The sequence below is a fragment of the Bubalus bubalis genome, chromosome 17, assembly GCF_019923935.1.
Source record: "Bubalus bubalis isolate 160015118507 breed Murrah chromosome 17, NDDB_SH_1, whole genome shotgun sequence".
NCBI classification, from domain to species: Eukaryota; Metazoa; Chordata; class Mammalia; order Artiodactyla; family Bovidae; genus Bubalus; species Bubalus bubalis.
The window spans coordinates 9,416,207-9,435,017 of NC_059173.1; the positions used below are offsets into that span (position 1 = coordinate 9,416,207).

At 44.6% G+C, this 18,811-nt stretch overlaps 1 protein-coding gene and 1 long non-coding RNA gene across 2 annotated transcripts; one reads left to right on the forward strand and one right to left on the reverse strand.

Annotated features, from left to right (window-relative positions):
- The first annotated feature begins 2,743 nt into the window (after positions 1-2,743).
- LOC123329913 lies at positions 2,744-7,464 on the forward strand. The gene is made up of 2 exons (XR_006545500.1): positions 2,744-2,993; positions 7,391-7,464. It is a non-coding gene; the product is annotated as an uncharacterized LOC123329913 (long non-coding RNA).
- Positions 3,894-9,719, reverse strand: C17H12orf76 (chromosome 17 C12orf76 homolog). The gene is made up of 2 exons (XM_045163057.1): positions 9,432-9,719; positions 3,894-5,168 (listed from the first exon to the last, which is right to left on the reverse strand). Exons 1-2 carry the CDS (start codon positions 9,562-9,564, stop codon positions 5,083-5,085), a joined length of 219 nt encoding a protein of 72 aa, XP_045018992.1. The 5' UTR covers positions 9,565-9,719; the 3' UTR covers positions 3,894-5,082.
- Positions 9,720-18,811: the final 9,092 nt, after the last annotated feature.

Sequence of the window (18,811 nt, forward strand, 5' to 3'; positions counted from 1 at the left end):
CTCTGAATGCTTTAAAGGCTTTTTTTTCTCTCTCCACATTTTTGTAGTCCCCTCCTGTTGTGTGTGTTATTGGAACATTAGAACGCCTCCCAGTCCTCAGTCGTGTGTGACTAAGGTTTCCTCACAAACGCAGATGACCTCAAAGAAGATACGTTGCACTATAGCAATTTCAAATGGCTGTGGTGCCCTAAGTGATGGAGTTGGCCTCCCCAGGTGGCGCTGGTGGGAAAGAAGCCGTCTGCCGGTGCCATGACTGATGGAGTTTTTAAAGTCCAAGCTAGACCCATGTCCAGATCTCTGTTCGTTTCCGAGGCAAACCATGCAATAGCACAGTAATCCAAGTCTATGCCCCAACCAGTAATGCTGAAGAAGCTGAAATTGAATGGTTCTATGAAAACCTACAAGACCGTCTAGAACTAACACCCAAAAAAGATGTCCTTTTCATTATACGGGACCGGAATGCAAAAGTAGGAAGTCAAGAAATACGTGGAGTACAGGCAAATTTGGCCTTGGAGTACAGAATGAAGCAGGGCAAAGGCTAACAGAGTTTTGCCAAGAGAATGCACTGGTCATAGTAAACACTGGATTCCAACAACACAAGAGAAGACTCTACACATGGACATCACCAGACGGTCAACACCGAAATCAGATTGATTATACTCTTTGCAGCCAAAGATGGAGAAGCTCTATACAGTCGGCAAAAAACAAGACCAGGAGCTGACTGGCTCAGATCATGAACTCCTTATGGCCAAATTCAGACTTAAATTGAAGAAAGTAGGGAAAACCATTAGACCATTCAGGTATAACCTAAATCAAATCCTTGTGATTCTGTAGTGGAAGTGACAAATAGATTCAAAGGATTAGATCTGATAGAGTGCCTGAAGAACTATGGACAGAGCTTTGTGACATTATATGGGAGGCAGTGATCAAGACCATCCTCAAGGAAAAAAAAAATACAAAAAGGCAAAATGGTTGTCTGAGGAGGCTTTACAGATAGCTGTGAAAAGAATAGAAGCAAAAGGCAAAGGGTAAAAAGATATACCCATCTGAGAGCAGAGTTCCAAAGAATAGCAAGGAGATAAAAGAAAGCTTTCCTCAGTGATCAGTGCAAAGAAATAGAGGAAAACAATAGAAAGGGAAATACTAGAGATCTCTTCAAGAAAATTAGAGATACCAAGGGAACAATTTATGCAAAGATGGGCACAATAAAGGACAAAAATGGTATGGACCTAACAGAAGCAGAAGATATTAAGAGGTGGCCAGAGTACACAGAAGAACTATACACAAAAGATCTTCATGACCCAGATAACCACAATGGTGTGATCACTCACCTAGAGCCGGATACCCTGGAATGCGAGGTCAAGTGGGCCTTAGGAAGCATCACTATGAACAAAGCTAGTGGAGGTGATGGAATTCCAGTTGAGCTATTTCACATCCTGAAATGATGCTGTGAAAGTGCTGTACTCAATATGCCAGCAATTTTGGAAAACTCAGCAGTGGCCACAGGACTGGAAAAGGTCAGTTTTCATTCCAATCCCAAAGAAAGGCAATGCCAAAGAATGTTCAAACTACTACACAACTGCACTCATCTCACATGCTAGCAAGGTAATGCTCAAAATTCTCCAAACCAGGCTTCAACAGTATGTGAACCGTGAACTTCCACATGTTCAAACTGGATTTAGAAAAAGCAAAGGAACCAGAGATCAAATTGCCAACATCTGTTGGATCATCGAAAAAGCAAGAGAGTTCCAGAGAAACATCTACTTCTGCTTTATTAACTACGTCAGAGCCTTTGACGGTGGATCATAACAAACTCTGGAAAATTCTTAAAGAGATGGGAATACCAGACCATCCTACCTGCCTCCTGAGAAATCTGTATGCAGGTCAAGAAGCAACAGTTAGAACTGGACATGGAACAAAAGACTGGTTCCAAATCGGTAAAGGAGTACTTCAAGGCTGTACATTGTCACCCTGCTTATTTAACTTATATGCAGCATACATCATGAGAAACGCTGGATTGGAAGAAGCACAAGCTGGAATCAAGATTGCCAGGAGAAATTTCAATAACCTCAGATATGCAGATGACACCACACTTACGGCAGAGTGAAGAGGAACTAAAGAGCCTCTTGAAAGTGAAAGAGAAGAGTGAAAAAGTTGGCTTAAAACTCAACATTCAGAAAACTAAGATCATGGCATCTGGTCCTATCACTTCATGGCAAATAGATGGGGAAACAATGGAAACAGTGACAGACTTTCTTTTCTTGGGCTCCAAAATCACTGCAAATGGTGACTGCAGCCATGAAATCAAAAGATGCTTGCTCCTTGGAAGAAAAGTTATGACCAATCTAGATAGCATATTAAAAAGCAGTGATACTACTTTAGCAACAAAGGTCCATCTAGTCAAAGCTATGGTTTTTCCAGTCAGTAGTCATGTGTGGATGTGAGAGTTGGACTATAAAGAAAGCTGAGTGCCAAGGAATTGATGCTTTTGAATCGTGGTGCTGGAGAATACTCTTGAGAGTCCCTTGGACAGCAAGGAGATCCAGCCAGTCCATCCTAAAGGAAATCAGTCTTGAATATTCATTGGAAGGACTGATGCTGATGCTGAAATTCCAGTACTTTGGCCACCTGATGCAAAGAACTGACTCCTTGGAAAAGACCCTGATGCTGGGAAAGATTGAAGGTGGGAGAAGGGGATGACAGAAGATGAGATAGTTGGATGGCATCACCGACTCGGCAGACATGAGTTTGAGTAAGCTCCGGGAGTTGGTGTTGGACAGGGAGGCCTCGAGTGCTGCAGTCCACGGGGTCTCAGAGTTGGACACAACTGAGCAACTGAACTGAACTGAGACCCATGTCTAGAAATGAGTATGGATTTACGATTGAGATCCTGCAAGGGAAAAATGTGTAATCCACTAATAAAGACTCCAAGCCCCTATAATCTCAAGCAACAACCTGCAAACTTCTTACTCTCAACTTCAGAGGATGTTAAGGTCAGTGTTTGCTAAAATAACCCATTTTTGTGTATATTAGTCTGATGTGTTTGCTGGGGGGTGTGGCAAGTAACCTGAGTACAGTTCAGCTTAGGGAACCTAGGGTTTGACCCCTGCCCCCTGCACCCCTGAAGCGGAAGGCCAGGAGAATAATTCCACTTGAAAACAGCATTTGGGCATAAAAGTTTTCAGTTTATTTCTCTCTTGCTTCCAGAATTGATATTTTCTTTCACCTTTACTACTCTCTCGCATACTGAACAGATGGTAACACGGGGATGAACATGCAGGCTGGGTTTTCCATGTGTATGTAGAATGACTATGGCCAGTTTGTTTAGAAAACCAAACATGATTGGTTTACTTGGCTGGTGATTACGGGGCAAAAGGCAGGGCACAAGGTTTATGGGTCTGGTAAGTTTTTACTCTTTGCTTTTAAAATGCTAAAAATGGCAATAAGTGTTTAGGCAGATAACAAAATATGGCATCCCAGATGAGGCGAGGATGTGGGCTCCTGTGATGTGACTGTCCCTGCCCCTCAGAATCCCCACCACTCCACCCTCCAGTCACAGGCCAGTGGTGGTGATCCCACTTCCATTTGTGTTAGTTTTCACATCACCTGATCCTCACTAGAATAAAGAAAGATAAAGTGTGTATATCACTGGTTTATAGATAAGAAAACTGAGGCTTTAAGAGAAGTTAAGCCTGTTTGTAACTGGAGCCGGAACAGGAATCCAGGTCTTCTGGCCCCTGGCCCAGCTTGAGAGATTACTTAGGGCTCAGTTTTCTGAGTAGCTTAGAGCTCTACTTCACAGTGCCTCCTTAAGAGATTAAATCAGATTCCAACACAGACACACACCTGCATTTTAAATGCTTGTGAAATAATGACTAGGATAAAACATCACATAAGATGTTACTTTAGTTTTAATGGACATTTGCTCAGAAGCACAGAACAGTGGACATGTCAGCGGCTCAGTCCAGGCTTACACACAAAATCGTTAGGTCAGTTACAGTATCCCACTTCAGTTATCTCACATTTAGTTCAGGTTGTTTAAAAAAAAAAAAAAAAAATCAGTGCTGTGCTAGAATGGAGCACAAAACAAGATAAGCATTTTAATTTAGTAACAGATAAGCCTAGCACCCTTAAAATAAATACTGTTAAGAATGAAAGTATCATTTCCACGGGGGGATGTTCCAGTTCACCAACAGTGCAAATGAATAGCAGCATTTTCAAAGCTGAAATTAAATTGTATAAACACACACCTACGTGCCCCTCGGCCTTGACAGTGAATACGCACATCTGCACGCCAGCGCCCTCCCCACCCAGGGCGGAAAAGAGCGCCTGCTGAGAACCAGAAAAGCTGCCCTGACTTCCAGGCCACGGGCTGGGAAGACTTAAGTGCAGGACAAGGAAGTCAACGTGTTTGAGATGGGCCAACTGCTATACTTCCGGCCGCCCCCAGAGCCTCCCAGCCCAAGAGTGTCCATGGTCACAGGCCTACCTGGCAACCCCGACTTCAGTGGAGGCATCTGAGCACAGAGCTCTATGCAGCATGAGGAGTGGGGCGGGGGGAGGGTACCGCCTACGTTCCCTACAGTGGACACTGCTTTGCAAACAGGGCATCGAGGCCACCTCTGAATAATTAAAAACATCTGTCATTCTTATCCCATTGTGACCAAATGATTCTTAAGTAGGGAATGTCAACAGGTCAAGTCTTCCTTCTCTTAACAGTTTCAAACATACATTTTCCTATCTAGGGTGGTTTTTTCACCACTCACAAAGTTATGTTTTCTTTCTCGTGAGCACTCCATCTTTACGCTGAACCCTGGAACTTCAGGTCTTACTCTTAACAAGCACAGCCAGATATAAGAAGAAACACTGAGAAGCAGACTCAGTGGCTCAATGCTTGCCTCCCAGCATTAGGATAAGACAATGGCTAGATGTTTTTTCTAAATTGTTCAGAATTTACCAACTGTCCAGACCAAAGATCATTTCCAAGCAGTAAAGTTCAGATTCCAGCTTCTCCACTGACCCGCATGCAACACAACTTATTCCGTTCCCAGATGCTCATGGAAGGACTTGCTTGCTCGGCTGTCACCGGCGCCGAATGGGCTTGTAGACGCAGAATGCCATGAGGATCACGGTCACCAGCAGGAGGCTGAAGATGGTTCCCATCAACACTGCAAAAGGAAAACAGGTTACCGCCCAAGGGCAGCTCAAGTTCTCCAAGTCATCCGCTGACAGCCATGTGCCCAATGCCACTCAGTACCAGGCGCCATGCCGGGTGTTGGGAAACCAGCCACGACAGACCTCTCTGGGGCTGTCTCCGTGCACGTGGGGAGAGAATGTAGCTTTATGTGCTGTGAGGAAAACGGGAATGTGAGGGTGATGGGGGAGGGGTGGTGGAGGAAGCCAGTGAGGAGGGAACACACAAGCTGGGGCCTTAATGGAAGAGGTGTGAAGATCTGCAAGCGGAGGATCTGCAAATGAAAGCCCCTTAGGCCAGAACAAGCCAGAAAGCCAAGGAACAGGAAGGAGGCCAAAGTGGCTGGGAGGAAGGAGCGAAGGAAGAAAGGCAGCCGGGCAGGAAGCAAGGAGCCAGCTCACGCAGGGCCGTGCAGACTAGGAAGCTTAAAGAGTGGATTATGGGACTTCCCTGATAGCTCAATTGGTAAAGAATCCGCCTGCAATGCAGGAGACACCGGTTCGATTCCTGGGTCAGGAAGATACCCTGGCGAAGGAATAGGCTACCCACTCCAGTATTCTGGCCTGGAGAATCCCATGGACTGTACAGTCTGTGGGGCTGCAAAGAGTCGGACACGACTGAGCGACTTTCACTTCACTTATGGGCAAAGAGGGACATGATCTGATTTAGTTAGAAAAAAGATCCCTCTGGCTGCTGCATGGAGAACCATCCCATTTACAGGGGTACAAGAACAGAAGCAGGGAGCCCAGCTATGTTTTTAAAGCCATTCATAAAGATTGGAGAGTCAATAAGAATGACGTGTTTCAGTCTCTTGGGGCATCTTGACAAGGGCTTTCTGGTCAAAGAAGCAATGAAACAACTTCATAAATCTATTATGTTTCTGACAGTGAATTTCACATCAAAATTTTCTAAGTTGCTTAGGTGAGAAATGGAACCTATTGTTGTTACCCGCACCACTGCAAGACTAGATATAAGGACGTGGGATTTAACCTAACTAGCAAGCTGCCAGAAGTGATGTGCAGCCCTCTTTGTGTGTCTATCCCAGAAACCTTGGGGGGAGCTCAAAAGGTAGTTACCTTAATAAGTAAATGTATGTGTATGTGTTGGTAAGTAACCTGGGTTCTACCTGGGGCCTAACCATGCTTGGTCTCCAGACTGATAACTTACTGTTCCTCTGAAAAAACCAACAAGATTTGACCGAAGTTTTATTTAAATGAGTAATTTAGGGTATCTTATCTACCCCAGCCACACACTCACTGAACCAAGCTATTATTTAAAAACTGGCTGTATAGAGAGATCACCTTTCACTGGAGAGGGAGGGAGGGAGGACGAAGAAGGTGACAAAGACGGTGGGTCAAAACTGCAAGAGGCCAGAGGGAAGTTTAAGGGTCTCTGTTAAACAAAACCTATCTCAAAATAGCCCTCATTACCTAAACACCTGCCCTCATTTTCAAAGTTCTGAATGCCATGAGTTTCTAAAGCTCTGTCTATAATTGGACCTAAAGTTGTCTTATTCCATTTAAACCAATGTCCCCCACCCCTCCCAACCTGTTTTTGAAAAGGCTCTAAACAAAACCAAACCTCCCAGCAGGAATGCAGGGGACTAGAATTGGAGAATGTAAGTCTTCTTTAAAAAAGAAAAAAGAAGAGCTTAAACCCCAAGTTGTCAGGTGCACAATAATCTGTTGGGATAGATAACCTTTGAGGCCTGGATACACCTGCCACTCTTCATTTCCCAGGACCTGGGAGAACTTTAAGACCGCTGGGTGGTGGCATTGTTTAGTCGCTAAGTCGTGTCTGACTCTTCTGTGACGCCATGGACTGTAGCCCGCCAGGTTCATCTTTCCATGGCATTTCCCAGGGAAGAATACTGGGGTGGGTTGGCATTTCCATCCCAAGGGGATCTTCCTGACCCAGGGATCGAACCCACGTCTCTTGCATTAGCAGGTGGATTCTTCACCACTGAGCCACCTGGGAAGCCCTAAAGGCTACTTAGGGCATTCCTTATGGTCACTTCCCCTTTTCAAGCCTCGTTTCTACCCTGTAACATGGGGCAAATGAAGCCCATCTCACAAGAGTGAGTTTCCTGAGGGCCAAAGATGAATGTCATTTAAACAGCGAATTTCCAGTGAAATGTTTTTGTACTGTTTTGGAACTATTCTAATACTGCTCTTTTTTTGTTTGTTTGTTTTTTAGCTTGAGTTAACACTGTCACATGGAATCTATTGTTTTAAATATAATATTAAAAGTGGCCAACATATTCTAAAAAATTCTAAAATCTTGGCCTTGGAAGGCTCTCAAAGGACATCTGGTCCAGCTTTCCACTGAATGTGAACGTTTTTTCTACAATATTCCTGGCAGTTCCAACTCTTATTTGGAATACTTCTGTGTATTTGTTTGTCAACCAACCAAAATACTAGAAAATTTAAAAGCACCTCCACATCATGATTTTTTTTTTTTACTGTCAATTGTGTCTTACTCAAATAAATTGCATTTTAGATCTCAAAAATTTTTTCATATTTTATATGAAAAGCGCTTAACACAGTGCCGGACAGATAATAGGCACATGATAAATGAGAGCCGTTATTATCACCAAGACAGGCAACACAGCACAGCAATCAAGAGCACACGGTTTGGGGTTTAGACTGTCTGGGTTCCTATCTACACTTACAGGCTACGTGACTTTACAGAAGTTACACAATCTCTGTCTGTTTCCTCTTCTGTAAAAATGGAGATAACAATTCCCACTGCATAGATCTGTCCAGGGGAGTGTTTCTCAAACAATCTGTGGTAAAGGACTAGTTTTTGTAACTTGTCTGTCCCAGTGCCACTACCTAGCCCTACTGTGCATGACTCACTAGCAGCTCCCACTACCTAGAAAGCATTCCCATTTAGAGACCAACTCAAAGTGGTTTTGAGTTGCTTGGATGTTGCAACAATGTCACACTGTCAGATTTCTAAATAATCTCAAGTGCTCTAAGACATCTCTTTGCAGATAACAAACAGTCTGCAGACTTCACAGGGCTCTGCCACCACTCCTTGAATAGTACTGTTCTACACAACAGCAGTGGATTCTCAACCATGGGGATTCTGCCTCCAGTGGACATTAGGCAAGTGTCAGGAGACATTTTGATTCTCTGAACTGGGAGTGGGGTGTCCTCCTGGCATCTAGTTGGTAAAGGCTAGGGATGCTGCTAAATATCTCAGAGTGCTCAGATAGTGTGTGCTCAGAAGAGTATGTCCACCCCCGCCCCCCACTGCCCTTGCCCTTCAAACAGAATCATCTGGTCCAACATGTCAGCAGCACCCAGGATGAGAAATCCTGTTCTAAAGTATTAAGCAGGATGATGTATGGAAACCATGGAGCAAGTACAAAGTACTTGGGTACAAAGTGGTCGATACATGACAATGAACTCATGGAGAGTCAAGGTAACCCAGAAACAGTACCACGTGGCAGCACTGTAAATATACAGACCTACCAATGAAGTTCAGCACAAAATTTAAAGTTTGCCAAGCTTTGAGCTCCAGGGCCCCTTCCAAAGTTACGTACTTCTATATGTATATATGTGTGTGTGCATTTTGATGACATCCTCCCAGAAGGATGTTTCAAGCCCCCAGAAAACTAAGGTTCTCCTACTGGCCTCCACCACTTCCTTATTTATTTTTGAAACTCCTGCCCTTTGCAGTGGAAGAGCAGAGTTTTAATTACTGGACTGCCAGGAAAGTCTGTCCACCTGGCTGGCTGTATAACCTTGGGCAAATAACCTCACCTCTTTGAGTTTCACTTTCCTTATCTGTAAACCGTACCTTTCTCGTTAAGTTTCTGTGAGGCTCAAATCAAATCATGTATATAACGTGCCTAGTACAACACAGTACATAGGAAATGCTCAACAAATGTCAATGATCATTATGGACTAAGACTACTAGTCCTGTTAGGAAAGCAGAGGGGGTGAAGTATATTATGCGCCGTGTTGCCTAGCTCGGGCGCACATAGTCACGGAGGAGGGGACCCAGAGTGTGACCTGGGTTATCCAGGGCATTCACGCAACCTGCACCTATCAAGCCCACAGTGGACCAAACCTTCCGCTGAGCCCCAGGCCTTCGGAGAGGGCTTGCACCAGCACCCGCTGCCCTTACACTGCCCCCACCGTCCACACCGTCCACACCGCGCGTGCCAGGCTCCGGCTGCCCCGAGCGGCGAAAGCGCAGACCCGACCGCCGGCCAGCAGCCACTCACCCAGGTTCTGCCCACGCAGCACCGCATACGGCCGGCTCCGCTCGGGCGGCTCCACGGGTGTCGGGGCCTCCGCCTGTCCCAGCAGGAGGCTGCACAGTCCGAGGCAAAGCCACTGCCACACTGAACGCAGCATCTCCCCTGACAGTCGGTGGAAGGCTAGCCACTTCCGCCGGAAGCCCCGTCCCGTCTCCTCCCTCCTACCACCTTCTATCGCACCGGGAGAGCGTCGTTGCCAGGGTAACTGTACTTCCCCGCCAGATTTCAGCCCTCAGTGATGTTCCTCGGGGATCCACGTTCCTCCCAGACCAACGTTTCCACCCGGCCCAATTTTCAGGGGATCACCGTTCCGTCAAGGCAATGTACACCTCCATCACAGTTCCGTCCTGACCAACGTTCCCCCTTCCTTTGAGTTCCAGGTGGGCCCCCTTGCATACAGGTTTCTTAGGTCCATTTTGGATCTCTGGGAGGTGTTTTACGAATCCCTGTATTTTCTTATTAAATCTTCACCATAGGCCTGAAAAAGAAAAGACACTATTCCTATTTTACAAATGCCACCTTCTCTGGGAGTTTTTACCTGGACATGGTTTTCTAAAACGCTAACCTTCCCACTCCTTCTGTATATATACTCCCTACTCTTTAACCTCTCTCATCCCCTCATAACCCCTTCCCATTTACCCTATCCATTTAACCTACATTTTGTTATTTTGACTAAAAAAGTGCACAATGTTACAGTTGTGAGTTAAGTTTTATTTGGGGGCAAAGTAAGGACTATAGCCCAGGAGACAGCCTCTTAGATAACTCTGAAGAACTACTCTGAAGTGGTAGTGGGAAAGTCAGTGTAAATGTGATTGTTAGTGCAAGATCGTGTGCCCGAGGGCACAATGAGGCCAAACAAACCAAAACTTCAGAGTTTGGAGCAGAGAAAGGTTTATTTAGTTTATTTATTTAAATTTAATTTAAATAAATTAATTTATTTATTAATTTTATTTTATTAATTTAGTTTATTTATTTAGATAGCCCTGCAGTGGTTATAAACCACTGCAGGGCTATTTAAGGAGACACATGTCTTATACCCTAAAAAGCCCCTCACTACCCCCAAGGGGTTCAGCAAAGCATTTTTAAAAGCCAGCTTGAGGTGGAGCAGGGGACAGGGGGGTGGCAGGGTATGTGATCAGCTCATGCACAGTTCTCTGACTGGCTGATAGTGAGGGAACAGGGTAGTGTTACAGGGGTTAATTTGATCAGTCCTTAGTCTCCAGGAGGTCTGGGGCTATGTGCTCACAGTCATCAAGAAGTTAACATTTCCCATTTGGTGGGGGGTTTTCACATCTGTAAAACAAATGTGTGCAATTCTGGAAGTGTGCATCAAATGCTATTATCTAAGCACTTTCAGTTCACTTCAGTTGCTCAGTCGTGTCTGACTCTTTGCGACCCCATGAACCGCAGCACGCCAGGCCTCCCTGTCCATGGGCAACTCCCGGGGTTTACCCAAACTCATGTCCATTGAGTCAGTGATGCCATTCAACCATCTCATCCTCTGTCATCCCCTTCTCCTCCTGCCTTCAATCTTTCCTAACATCAGGGCCTTTTCCAACGAGTCAGCTCTTCGCATCAGGTGGCCAAAATATTGGAGTTTCAGCTTCAACATCAATCCTTCCAATGAACACCCAGGACTGATTTCCTTTAGGATGAACTGGTTGGATCTCCTTGCAGTCCAAGGGACTCCCAAGAGTATTCTCCAGCACCACGATTCAAAAGCATCAATTCTTCTGCACTCAGCTTTCTTTATAGTCCAACTCTCACATCCATACATGACTACTGGAAAAACAATAGCCTTGACTAGATGGACCTTTGTTGACAAAGTAATGTCTCTGCTTTTTAATATGCTGTCTAAGTTGGTCGTAACTTTCCTTCTAAGGAGTAAGCATCTTTTAATTTCATGGCTGCAATCACCATCTGCAGTGATTTTGGAGCTCCCCAAAATAAAGTCAGCCACTGTTTCCACTGATTCCCCATCTATTTCTCATGAAGTGATGGAACCAGATGCCATGATCTTCGTTTTCTGAATGTTGAGCTTTAAGCCAACTTTTTCACTCTCCTCTTTCACTTTCATCAAGGGTGCTTTAGTTCTTCTTCACTTTCTGCCATAAGGATGGTGTCATCTGCATATCTGAGGTTATTGATATTTCTCCTGGCAATCTTGATTCCAGCTTGTGCTTCTTCCAGCCCAGCATTTCTCATGATGTACTCTGCATATAAATTAAATAAGCAGGGTGACAATATACAGCCTTGACGTACTCCTTTTCCTATTTGGAACCAGTCTGTTGTTCCATGTCCAGTTCTAGCTGTTGCTTCCTGACCTGCATATAGGTTTCTCAAGAGGCAGGTCAGGTGGTCTGGTATTCCCATCTCTTTCAGAATTTTCCACAGTTTATTGTGATCCACACAGTCAAAGCCTTAGGAGCTAAAGCAGAGGATATGGGCAAGGCCTGTCCTGGGAAGGCCCCACAGGGTCCAGCTCGGTTATAAGTCTTTAATGAAGAGGGATCTGTGCGGTCAAGCACACATTTTGGCAGAGGTTTACTGCTAGTCAGAAAGAGCTGGTGTCTCTATTAATGATGTTAGTGCTTTTCTAGATTTAAGAAGATTCAAGGATTTGGGCTTATAAAGTATCCTAAAAAATATTTAACTATCTGAAGACCAGTTTTTCCCAGAGCACAAAGTGCCGCATTCCTGATCTCTGCCCTGAACTCCTTTCAGGGTGTGTTGAAAGTCGCTGACTGCAGTGACTCATGAATTCACCCATGTAAACACAGAAGGCAAGTGACAATTTGTAATTGGCTTTGAGTACCTGCCACCCTCCTAGGATGTAAGGTCTGTAGGGGCGGAGATTTGTCATTGCTCGCTGTTGTCCCAGAGTCTGGAAGGGTAGCATATTATGTTCTAGGAATGTTGGCTGAATAAATGAGGAAACAGCTTAGTTAAGTGTTTGGCCCAGTGCTGCACAGAGTAAATGGCAGAGCTACACCTTGACTCAGGTATAGTTTGGAATCTTTTACTATTTGCTGAGAAGATGATACTGAGAAATGGAATATTTCCTGGCATATAAGTAAACAAGGGTGTCACAGTCATGATTGACTGCAGCCCTCCAGCATGAGTTCATGAGCCCTAAGGGCACTGGGGGAGGGAGAAGAATACCTGAGCTCTGACAGCTATTGGGCTGCAGCCATTCCCTATGGTAAACCCCCAGGGAGCCAGGGATGTGAGAAACACAGTATACTGGCCCAGGATAGCTGACATGCAAATGAAAGGAATGATTTCCATGATCCCAGACTCTCCCATCTTTCCATACATAGAAAAACACAGAATTCCTTAACTTGGGATATCTGGTTTTCTTTAATTAATAATAATGTCTTTATGTTTGGACTACCTGCCCTTTGTTGTAAAAATTCTATATAACCTGACTCCTTCCCTCACCTCCTCAGAGCAGTTCTCTCAGGATTACTTGAGATGCTGTCTCCGGGGCTTGAAGTCCTAAATATTCCCACTAAATGAAGCATAACTCTCAACTTTTAGGTTGTGGATATATTTTTTTTTTCAGTTGACAAAACCAACACAGAAGAAAGGAGGTCTGCAATGACTGTAGAGATGAAAATGAAGTCGGATGACATTAGCATCTAGCTCCAGACAACTAGGCTAGACTTTGCAGTCACTTAAGCTGATAAATTTCTTTCTTTTAAAAAAAAATTTTTATTTTATGGTTGCACCATGGAATCTTACTTCCATGACCAGGGATCGAACCCACACTCCCTGCTTTGGAAACACAATTTTAATCACTGGACTAGCAAGGAAGTCTTCTTTCTTTAATTTTTTCCTTTCGTTTATTTGTCGAGTCAGGTGGCTGTGATTTTCACCCCAAAGGATCCCTATGTGGTAGACCTTCAAAAACCTGAGTTGAATAAGAAATATCTTATCCAACTATTTTTAGCAAAGGGCATGTCTGTTTCAGTTGTTGACCTGTCCTTTCAGCTGAAGTGGGACCCAGCCAGCTTTACTCTCACCTCGGCCCTCTCCTGTCCTTAATTCATTTCAGCACATGTTGACCTGAAACAGGAAATCCACACATGACCTTCATGTTCTTTTAGACCTTTTTTTTTTCTTACTTGGGCACTTGGGATTATATTTTCAAAAAACCCCAGCAGAAGTTGAATGTCAAGGGACTTTCCTGGTGATCCAGTGGTTAAGACTCTGTGCTCCCAATGTAGGGGGCCCAGGTGCAATCCCTGGCCAGGGAACTAAGATCCCACATGCCACTCAATGACGTTAAAAAAAAAGGTGGAGTGCCAAATAATGATGAGACTGGCTTCCAAGAAAGTTATATCTAAAGTACAGCTGCAAATGTATATTTTCACCCACATTTACTGCCGGGAAGCAGCTGTCTTCTGTACCATCTGTCCCTTTTTGTTGTTAATCAAGTTTCCATTTTTCATTTTTCTCAAACAGAAACATGTTTATGCTCCTGTGTCCTGGGACAGGGTGAAATTTAGCTTCATTGACATTCTAATTTTAAAACCATCAACTTGACAAATTTTACTGTCCATCAGTTTGAGTACATCTACTTCAAGCACTTTGAAAATCACCTCTTTTTTTTTGTTTGTTTGATGACTCTAGTCACAATTCTACTTCACAGAAGAATGTCCCTGGTGGGTTGGGGGTGGTCTGTATAAAAGAACCTTCTCTTTTGCATGCTGCTGCTAAGTCGCTTCAGTCGTGTCCGACTCTGTGCGACCCCAGAGACGGCAGCCCACCAGGCTCCCCCGTCCCTGGGATCCTCCAGGCAAGAACACTGGAGTGGGTTGCCATTTCCTTCTCCAATGCAAGAAAGTGAAAAGTGGAAGTGAAGTTGCTCAGTCGTGTCTGACTCTTAGCAACCCCATGGACTGCAGCCCACCAGGCTCCTCTGTCTATGGGATTAGTGATCTTTAAAAGTTTGTGTTAAGACTCAGGAACTAACTCCTATAACTAGTAAACCATTTGGAACCTGTCACTAAACACTTACTTTCAGTCAACAGGAAACAAACCTTCTCCTCTTCCCCTACCTCCAGTACAACACTAATCTCCTCTCCCCCTATCTCCAGTACACCACGAAACACACTATGTTCTGCGTCTACAGACTTGCCTAATCTGGGCATTTCATGTAAGTGGACTCATACAATATGTTTTTATTTATTTATCTTTGGACTAACTTCTCTCCCTTAGATACATAAAGGAGACATGCTTATGTTCACCTGGAGGCCTGTACAAAATCATTCATTCCAGAATCATTCTGAGTAACCACCGTGGGAGACGACATGGATTATAGTACGCAAGACTCAGAGGACGTAAACTTAATTTGCTTATTTGTACCATGTTTTATACTGAGCCAGCAATTCAAAATAAACTCTTGCTTCTCATAACAACCTCAGTGAATTCAAATACTATTCAGACGTAATAGTCAGCCAAACGCAAAGGAGTTCAGACTTGTGTTTCCATTTATTTGATGTCAAAAGCAGAGAAATCTAAAATATGGTGATCAAATCTAAAATACAGTGATCATAGTCAGAATGCTGGGTTCCTATTGGGGGGTTACTGACTGGAAAATGGTGAAAACCATCCTGTCTACGTCTTTCAGAAGTTCTGTATATTGATTTGGATGTTGGCCATACACACATTGGGGCTTCCGTGATAGCTCAGTTGGTAAAAAATCTGCCTGCAATGCAGGAGACCCTGGTTCAATTCCTGGGTCAGGAAGATGCACTGGAGAAGGGATAGGCTACCCACTCCAGTATTCTAGCCTAGGGAATTCCATGGACGATATAGACCATGGGATCACAAAGAGTCAGACATGACTGAGAGACGTTCACTTTCACTTTTCATATACACATTTATGTATACAAGAAGTCATCAAGCCGTATACTTAATATCTATGTACTCTATAATATGTAAAGCAATCATCAGATGAAAAACAAATGCCAAGAATATTTTTCTCACAAAGCAAACTTCTGGCCCTGGTGTTTCCCCCCTGAATACTTACAAATATTTAAGACAAATAATGCCAATCTCCAACACATTCCTCAAGAGAACAGATTTAGGGGGACTACCCCCACCCTGTTTTTATCAGTTTTGATACCATCTTCACAATAGACATTATAGGAAAAGGGCAATCACAGGCCAAACTCTTCTGGATAGTGATGCCAAAACCCAATACTAATCATTGGCAATCTAGATTCAGAGTTTGAGTTGTTTGTTTTTCATTTTTTGGCTGCCAAATGTGGCCTCACCATGGATTGAACCTGTGCCCCCTGAAACTGAGAGCACAGAGTTTTAACCAGTGGATGGCCAGGGGAGTCCCATATTCAGAGATTTTTAGAAAGAAATTGGGATTTAATGGCAGGATTTCCATCAGGATCACTGGCTGTTTGGAGGATGCCTTGGGGAGTGGTGGTGCAGTGGTAAAGAATCCACCTTCCAATTCAGGACACGCAGGAGACACTGGTTTGATCTATGTGTCGGGAAGATCCCCTGGAGAAGGAAATGGCAACCCACTCCAGTATTCTTGCCTGGAGAGTCCCATGGACAGAGGAGCCTGTTGGGCTACAGTCCATGGGGTTGCAGAGTCAGGTACAACTGAACATGCATGCTTACGCTTACTTACTTGATGATTGGAGAGAAGGGACAAAGCCATTGGGGTTAGTGAAATAAACATTTGGTGACAGAAGTTAGAAGGGCCTGGGTCATCCTCAGGGATAGTCCTGGGGTGAGGCCTCTAGGGTGGGGCTATGGAGGGGTCCCTCTCAGAGGAGGAGATGGGAGTCTGTCCTCTGCTTCTACAGGGTCTAGGGATGGAGGAGAAACCTGCAGGGCCCGGATTCTGGTGAGAAAGGATGAACAGGGAGGGTGAGCCATCAGAGCCAGGGCAGGCCAGGGCCCGTCCTCAGCCCAGGCCGCTCAGACAGTGGCTCACATCAGTAGTCAGTGAGAGGCTTCCCTGGTGGCTCAATAGCAAAGAATCCACCTGCCAGTGCAGGAGGCAGGGGTTCGATCCCTGATCTGGGAGTATACTACATGCCTTGGAGCAACTAAGCCCACTCACCACAAATACGGGGCCTGTGCTCTAGAGCCCACATGTCACAACTACTGAAGCCCGCCTGCCCTAGAGCCTGCTCCACAACAAGAGAAGCCACAGCAAGGAGGAGCCCCTCACCACAACTAGAGAAAAGCCCATGCAGCAATGCAGACCCAGCACGGCCAAAAATAAATGAACAAATTTAAAAAAAATGTTTAAGTCAGTAAGACATTGAGGGTCACAAACTTAATTAAATTCCCAGGGTACCAGCCTAGATGGCTACTTTCCCAATTAAATTTGTATGAACTCCTTGCTCATCCAAGGCTGGTCCATTGAAGGGAAGTTAAATCTTGGCAGAGCCATCATGTGACAGTTGGTTTGGAATGTCCTAAGTTCTGAGCCAGCTTAGGGGTCAAACAGACTGCTGGTTACGTGGGGTGGTCACCTGGTCATCGGGAAAGCTCAGCGTGAGACAGCTGACAGTGTGAAGACGCTGGGGGAGGATGAACACATGGTTGTACTTCCCCTGGTGCTTCAGAGGGGCTTCCTTCGGAGAAATCTGTCATGTCTGGGGTCAGGGATTAAGTCCTAGAGGTGGGGGGCTGGGTCAGGGTTTGAGCCATTCTTTTGGCTCAATACTTCCTCCGGGGTATCAACTCTCTCCTCGCAGAAAGCCTGGGGCAGGATATTTTGAAAAAGAGGGGGAGAGGAGCCCTTGGTTCATGAATAGCATCATCGGGAAGTCTTAGGGATTCAGGGATCTCTGTCTTCAAGGAACCAACTACATTCCTGTCTCAGTTCCATCATGCATTGTGTGACTCTGGACGAGGCACTTAGAATCGCTAAATTTCAATGCTGTGAACTAGCAACCCACACCAGTACTCTTGCCTGGGAAATCCCATAGACAGAACTGGCGGGCTACAGCCCACGGGGTCACCAAGAGTCAGACACAACGACTAAATAACAACAACACGATGTGGGCTGCAGCCGCTGCACTGTGCCATCCACAGGGCTGACATAGGGAGTCATGGGAAAGATTGAGATACATTCTCCACGAGCCGCAAAAGCACCCTTCCCATGTACAGGATGAAAAGAAAACATCCACCCTTCCCTGTCCTATAGCCATCCAAGTCCTCTTTCTGGAGGCAAGCCTACCCAGTTTCTAGCTTTTTCTTCGGCACAGTTATTGAGCAAGCACTTAAAGAGGACTTCTGAAGTACCCATTCTTAATTTTTCCTTGTATTTAACCATTTTAAGCCTCATACCACGATACTATAGGTTCTATTTAAGAACAGTGCAGAGAACTGTGGGGAGAGGTCAGTCCATCATCTTCCTAGGTTCATGCTGCTTCTAGAGGGATTTGAACCAGTGCCCATGTTCTCAGTTTATATTGTGCTGCCTTCCTATATTGCCTCATCTACATAAACGTATCTGGTGGACTTCCATGGTGGTCCAGTGGTTAAGACTCTGTGCTTTCAATGCAGGGGCATGGGTTCGATCCCTGGTCAGGGAACTAAGATCCCACATGCCACATGGTGAGGCCAAAAGAAAAAATTAAAGGTATTTACCCACATAATCTCTCCCTTGAGTGTTTTAAGTGCACCCCAAACTGTAAGATCTTCTTAAAGCCTAACTTTGATTCAGGAGGCTCTGCTAGGCAGCTGGTCGGATAAGGGGATCAAAGGTTTAAACTGTGAATAAGTTATCACTGACTTTCCTGTGCTCTTCTGCCAGCAAGATGCCAACAGCTCTCTTTGTTATGAATGCACTTCCTAGGATCTGGCCTGATGGAGACAAAAAGGAAACTTGCTCCTCAGTTAAGAAGATACACACCTCACCCCCAGCAGTGGGTCAGAAAAGTGGGCATCCTGCCACACCCCAGGGTGCACCCTACAAACCAGTCAATTGAAGGTACTTTGGGAATTCAGTCTTTAAATAGACTGCAGAATAATGATAGAAGTTTATTTAGTATACTGTGTGTAAGAGAAAACTAAAAATATTAAGCCATATTCCTTTTTTTCCATGTATGAAAATTTAAATTTACCAAGTTATTTGTGCCATGACCAGAAAAGTAAAGGTGTATTTACAACTCAGGTTTGTTTACATGTAATAGTCAACAATGTCTGGATATTAATGTTTGAATGTTAGCTGATGGCTGAATATTAGCAGAAGTAGGCCTCTCCGTGAAACAGTGCAGTCAGGTTATTTTTTTTTTTAATTAATGGATGTTAGTATTTAGAACAGGTTTTTTTGAGAAAGGGTTGTTTTATTTTTC

Excerpts from the sequence above, each read along its gene's own strand:
- C17H12orf76 (XM_045163057.1), bottom strand. The coding sequence starts at position 9,564 with ATGCTGCGTTCAGTGTGGCAGTGGCTTTGCCTCGGACTGTGCAGCCTC. Across the intron at positions 5,169-9,431 it reads GCTGCGTGGGCAGAACCTGG|TGTTGATGGGAACCATCTTC; the intron begins GTGAGTGGCTGC and ends TTCCTTTTGCAG.